Below are 7,037 nucleotides of genomic sequence, written 5' to 3'. Positions count from 1 at the left end.
ATATCTACTAGCATAACACACTTAAAAAATTTTTTTTAATGTTTATTTATTTTTGAGAGAGAGAAAGAGAGACAGACAGAGAGAGAGCACAAGTGGAGGAGGGACAGAGAGAGAGAAGGAGACACAGAATCCAAAGCAGGCTTCAGGCTCTAAGCTGTTAGCACAGAGCCTGATGTGGGGCTCAAACTCACAAACCGTGAGATTATAGCCTGAGCCAAAGTCAGACACTTAACCAGCTGAGCCACCCAGGTACCCCCATAACACACCTTTCTTAGCCTTCACTCCTTCCTTCCCTAGAAGTCATAAATTAGCTGATGGTAAGTTTGGAGGGGAAAACTAGATATATAGTAATATTAGCTCGGTAACTTAAAGTACCATAAACTGAGTGGCTTAAACAACAAAAATTGTTTCTTTCACAGTTCAGGAGTCCAAGATCAAGGTGTCAGCAGGGTTGCTTCTTTTTGAGGACTGTGGGATTCCTTCCATCTCTCTCACTTAGCTTCTGATGGTTTGTGGGCAATCTTTGGTGATCCTTGGCTTGTAGAAGCATAACCTACTTCTCTGTTTTTATTTTCATATGAGGTTCCCCCTGTGTGCTGTCTGTATCCAAATTCTTCTTTTAAAAAAAAAAAAAAATAAGGATACCAGTAATATTGGATTAGAAGCCCAGCCTCCTCCAATATGACTTCATCTTAACTAATTACACCTGTAACAACCATATTCCCAGGTAAGATCACATTCTGAGATACTGGTGGTTAGGATGAATTTTTGAGGGACACACTTCAACCCATAACAGAAATCCCAGCCTTTTGCCTTCCCCTTTCTCTTGGGAGTGAGTCTGCCCTCAGTGCTCTGGGCTGCTCTTGGCCATGCTATAAATGGATGGAGACAGGCCTACTCTCACTGCAGAGACCAGGGACAGGGAAGGAGAGTGTCAGAGTCTGGGATTCAGAACATGAAAGCACGTGTCCACAAATATGTGTCACATACTCTAATATCAGCTCCTTCATTGATATAGGTTAATATTTTTGCTCTCCCATATGCCTTCTCTTTTTGTCATCTCCTCGGTTGATTGAGAACTTGGGAGGGAAAAGATAAGTGTTGACGCCTATCCTCTCCACTAAAAGTTGTAACAGTGCCACACACCCTACATCTGGGTGATTGGATTATTGAATCCCTTCAAGTGGAAATATGAAGGAAAAAATCTCAGTATGGACTTACCACAATCAACTGGGGAGTCTTTACGTGCCTAGACAGAAGAGACTTAGATATGGGAGACGCCAGTATGCAACATGTCTTCCATCTGACAGAAGGAATGGGGTGGAGGGAGGCAGACTATTTTGATGGGTGTGCGGTGAGAGTTGCCCCAAATCTCTTGCAGTACTAGGCCTTACAAAGAGTTGTCACTAATTGGGAAAGAACCAGAGGAAAAGGAATAATTTTGTGAGAAATACGATAAATACAGTCAGGGCACACTGAGTTTGAGAGTCTTGGGGGAAAAGGCCAGTGAAGAAGTTCATCTGTCCTTCAAGGAAGGTGTGTAGGGACTCTCACCACACCAGTGGCAGCTGAGCTCATGGGAGAAGATAAGATTACCTATGGGGATCATGGGGAGGAGGAGAGGGAAGAGGGCTGAAGATGAATCCTGGTGAAAAGCAAAGTATAGGAGGAAAGAAGAAGACAAAGACTTCCAGAAACACTCAGCGAAAAACTTCAACCACCAGAGTGCAGATCTCCCACCGTGACTCGAACATGACCTTTTCCAAGACTGAAGTCATACCTTTGGGAGCCCTCTCTTTGCAAAGGGCTGTGTCCGTGCTGACTTTGGCGCTTTACCAGCTCAGCTCGCAAAGTGGTCCCTCCAAAGTGTCTCAGAATTTGTCTGACATCATTCATATGCTAACAAAATATATCAGCTAAAATATTAATCATAAATCATTGTGAAAGGCATACAGGAGGCAGGGAATCAATTTAGAGGCAACTGCCATAACCAGACGGGATCATAAGTGCCAAAAGTTCAGTGGAAGAAGCAGGGACAGTGGACGCCTCCTTGAGAGACATTACAAAATGTGTGGCAAACGTATTATTTGCCTGACCCATAATTTTGTGCCTCCTACCTATAAATTATTGCTGAAACAAAGTCCCAATGTCCCAGTCTCCCCCTCCAAAGAAACCTCAGCTTCTGAAATCTTACCCTAGACTCATCTGGTAAGACTTACATTGTAAAAAGAGTCAGCACAGGTGTATACAAGGTCTCTTCTGTGTTATCTGGGTTGGATCTCTTAATGGCCAAGCAGAGGAATCATGATCTTTGCTCTAGCTTCAATAAAGTGGACATAGAGGCTTTCTGGAGACATGAACATCAATGTTCCCAAATGTTTAAATATACATTGACAAAGGCAGGGCAGTACCTTTAAAGGAAGTGGCCTGAACATCCTGACTTGTCAATATTATCTTTTATTACAGATCTGTTGGGGACAAATTTTTTTCCCAAATGTTATTTAACTAGATGGAATTCAATTAAATTTGATCTTTGGTGGAAATAGCTCTCTGTATTTAATATAGGACTCACAACTGATTAATGAAACTATTTTGCAAGCAGGTATTCTTACCTTGAAAAGTTCATATTTAATTTGAATGAAACAGATTTCCACATTAAATGATACATTTAACTTTCTATATGGAAGTAAACATTGGCTTTTTACATTTATAGGAGTTCTTCACTATCAAAGTGATGAAGTTAATGGTAAATATCATTAAAGTATCCAGCACAAATGTTTCCCCAAATCATTGCTTTGTTATTTATGGATTTATATCTGATCTGATTCAGGAAAACCAGTGTGTTCTGGCCATTAGTTTTCTCATGGCCCCTTTCACCTCCTTGTTCCTCAGACTGTAGATGAGGGGATTCAACATGGGGACCACCACTGTATAGATGACAGAGGCCACTTTGACCTGATCAGCTGAATAACTGGACTTGGGCATCACATAAACGAACAAAACTGTCCCATAAAACAAAGTGACGGCAGTGAGGTGGGAAGTGCAGGTTGAGAAGGCCTTCTTCCTCCCCTCAGTAGAGCGCATATTCAGAATTGAGTGGAGGATGTAGCTGTAGGACACAATTATGGTAAACAGTGTGCTTATGAGGACGGATGCAGAAGAGATGGCGGGAGATATTTCAGCAATAAAAACATGGCCACAAGAAAGCTTCAAGAGTGGAAAGAGGTCACAGAAAAAATGGTTGATTTTATTTGGTCCACAGAAAGATAGATTCATCAGACAGCCTGTAAATGATGAAGCGTTCATGCATCCACCCAGGTAGGAAGCCCCCAGTAGGAGGAAGCAGACCACTGAGGACATCTGGGTAGAGTAGAGTAAGGGAGAGCAGATGGCCACATAGCGATCATAGGCCATGGTAGCCAGCAGGAAGCATTCTGTAGTCCCAAAAGTGACATCAGAGCCAAGCTGGGCTATACAACCAGTGATAGGGATAGTTGTTTTCTCTCTTAAAAAACTCATTAGCATGATTGGCGTGACTGACGTGGAATACCCAATGTCCACAAAGGCCAAATGGCTGAGAAAAAGGTACATTGGGGTGTGCAGCTGTGGGCTGCTTCGGATTAAGATGATTATACTGATATTTCCCACTATGGTAACTACATAAACTCCCAGAAAAATCACAAAGAAGATGGCACATAGTGTGGGATTATCTGTTAATCCCAGAATAATGAACTCTGTCACTGCTGTGTGGTTTTCCATCTATTCATTTAATGGTGGCTATTGAAATCAGAACCAGAGATTAAAATGGTTGAAATTACCCCACATTAATGGGGTATCTTAATTTAATGAAGATACCTGTAGAGAACCCTACAATTAAAATTTTTAAATGGTAACTTTGCCTCACTTCTAGAATACTTTGTGCACACAAATTTTCTTTTCAAATTCCATGAATATATTAAAATTAGAGACTCGATTACCTTAGAATTCAGCTATTTTACTCCTATACTGTATAAAATACTGTAGAGTAAGTCTTCCCCATGTGTACAAGAATATGTAAAATGATGTTACAGCAATACTGATTGTAATAACATAAACTGTAAATAACCTGATTATAGAAATGTCAGCTCTTGATTTTCTACCCTCATCCCAAATGTGCCTCTGCACCAGTATTCTCTTTTCAGTAAATACTATCACCATTTATCCAATTACTGGACCAAAAAGTATCGAGTTGATTTTGACATGTTTTTCTGACTTGATCCTTTTCCTGGAATGAAAAAAAAAATCACATCCTTAGTTATCATTGATACCAAGGGCTGGAAAGTGTCTATGTTCAAGCTGAATGGGCCAAACACAATTTTTCTTATTGTTATGAGCTAAATCCAGTATATTTTACAAAATCTTCCAAGATTTATCTCTCACATCATACTTTTTCATGCTTCTTGGATTACATGAAGCAGAGAAGAGTCCAGGTATTTTTATGGACTGGGATTAATTGGAAAGTGAACTGAAGCATTTGGAGACCTACATTGGTAAGTGATGGTTTCATCGGTTGTAGTATGAAACTATAGGGAAATAAGAAGTGGGGGCATATGATGGTGATGGGGGGAGAGAGTAGTTAGAGAAGTATGGATGGAAGTAGCCAGCTAGGGAGGCTAGGAAATTGGATTGGAAGAAAAACGATCATTTCAGAATAATATTCCCTTGGTTCAAATTAGAGCACATAATCAAGGACAGGGGAGAGTATGTTAGTTACATTCGGCCATTTCCATGGCTTTTCTAGATTAAAGAGCAACATATGCTTCTGAATAATTTGATTTTTCTTGAAGAACTTCAATCTGAAGAATTAAGAAAACATACATACATAACTATCAGCAAGCATGGACATTTCCCCAAAAGTTGTGTGTGAATCATGACCATGATATCCTACAATATGAGCAGTACTAGGGTTATGTGTCTGAATTCTCACATTCTGATTTTTTTTTTTTAAATAAGACAAAGCCTCAGCCTGAAAAGAATTACTTTAGAAAAAATAAGTGTATGAAAGACACAAAAGCTTTCAAAGTTGGATATGAGTGCCAGGAGGAAAGGCAAAGTGATGTGCACAAAGACCATGGACTTTGCAGCCACACAAACTTGATATCAGTTTCTAGCTCTGCCTCTCACTATCTATGGAATCATAGGCACATTGAAAGACATTGTTGACCTTCTGTTTCCTCTCCTATAAAAAGGAAATAATGATACATACCTTATGTGATTCTTGTGTTAAATGATATGATGTGGATGAAAATACCAAGCACTGTGCACACAACAAATAGATGCTCAATTACTAGTGATGAACTTGAAATAATCGACTTGTAACTTCTGGTACATATAAGAGAATCAAATATTTCAGTATCCCTTAACAAAGAACAGTATAAATTAGGGACACATCCACTACAACACTAGGGATAGGCTCCAAGGAGTTGTCACTGTAAAGCAGTGCCATATTTAAGTGAGGCTTATGTCATTTGAGATAAGGCCCAAATCACTTATGTCACTTGTAATTACAAGTTAATTTCTTTATTTGTCCTGGAAAACTACACTGAGAATCCACTGGGATAGAGAAATTACATGTGCATATCTACTGGGACAGAGAAATAGCATGTAAACCTGATTATGTAAAAGTGTGTGAATGAAATACTTTCTCAATACTCTGTGGTTCCTTTTATTTTTTTAATTAAATATAATAATTAAACATTTCAATTTAAATAAACTTAAAAATATTATAATATTTTACTACCATTGAAATTGATTATTAGATCAACATGACTAATATGGCTGTGACAATTTGTGACATTTCTGAAGTATGGCTATATTCAGTGGCCCAAGTTTTCATGTCACCTATGTTTAGAGATAATGTGGGTTTCCTAGTACAGTTTAACTTATAAACATGAGTCCATTGGAATTGCAATATTATTTTCAACATAAGTGATGTAACTTTTAAAAAATCATATGTATTTTTTACATGTAATGTGGATCTAGGACACTTCATATACATCCTATGCTTATTGGTGGCAGAGATTCTCACGCACATGCTATTCCCTCTCCCCTTTGCCAACCTTAATCCATCAACTCTTAATAAAACAATGAATCTCACACTAACATTTTTCTTAGAACCCTGCCTACCACAACTTCCACATTGACTGGCAGATTGTCAAAGATACATGGCCACAATCAACTCTGGTTGTATTCTTGAACCATGGCCACATAGCAGAACATTCTCTAAGGTTGAAGGCCAGGTACCTTTGATTCTGGGCTTGAAGAGCCCATTAGTCAATAACCTTCAGAACAAAGCTAAATGTGATAATTCATATTAGGAGGTTCTAACAGGTCAAACACCTCAAAGCCACCAAATTAGGAAATGGGCATACTATGAGACTCCCTCTGTCCTAGAAAGATACTATTCCTTTAGGTTTTTTTTTTAATATGAAATTTATTGTCAAATTGGTTTCCATACAACACCCAGTGCTCATCCCAAAAGGTGCCCTCCTCAATACCCATCACTCACCCTCCCCTCCCTCCCACCCCCCATCAACCCTCAGTTTGTTCTCAGTTTTTAAGAGTCTCTTATGGTTTGGCTCCCTCCCTCCCTAGCTTTTTTTCTCCTTCCTCTCCCCCATGGTCTGTTAAGTTTCTCAGGATCCACATAAGAGTGAAAACATATGGTATCTGTCTTTCTCTGTATGACTTATTTCACTTAGCATAACACTCTCCAGTTCCACCCATGTTGCTACCAAAGGCCATATTTCATTCTTTCTCATTGCCAAGTAGTATTCCATTGTGTATATAAACCACAATTTCTTTGTCCATTCATCAGTTGATGGACATTTAGGCTCTTTACATAATTTGGCTATTGTTGAGAGTGCTGCTATAAACATTGGGGTACAAGTGCCCCTCTTCATCAGCACTCCTGTATCCCTTGGGTAAATTCCTAGCAGTGCTATTGCTGGGTCATAGGGTAGGTCTATTTTTAATTTTTTGAGGAACCTCCACACTGT

The 7,037-nt window shown here is 39.2% G+C and overlaps 1 protein-coding gene across 1 annotated transcript; it reads right to left on the bottom strand.

Annotated features, from left to right (window-relative positions):
* Positions 1-281: 281 nt before the first annotated feature.
* Positions 282-6,465, bottom strand: LOC122483523 (olfactory receptor 481). The gene has a single exon (XM_043580556.1). The coding sequence runs from the start codon at positions 3,757-3,759 to the stop codon at positions 2,827-2,829; it is 933 nt and encodes a 310-aa protein (XP_043436491.1). The 5' UTR covers positions 3,760-6,465; the 3' UTR covers positions 282-2,826.
* Positions 6,466-7,037: the final 572 nt, after the last annotated feature.

Source organism: Prionailurus bengalensis, chromosome D1, assembly GCF_016509475.1.
Source record: "Prionailurus bengalensis isolate Pbe53 chromosome D1, Fcat_Pben_1.1_paternal_pri, whole genome shotgun sequence".
NCBI classification, from domain to species: domain Eukaryota; kingdom Metazoa; phylum Chordata; class Mammalia; order Carnivora; family Felidae; genus Prionailurus; species Prionailurus bengalensis.
The sequence above is the reverse complement of the archived record's forward strand: the minus strand, read 5'-3'. Positions and strand labels throughout refer to the sequence as shown.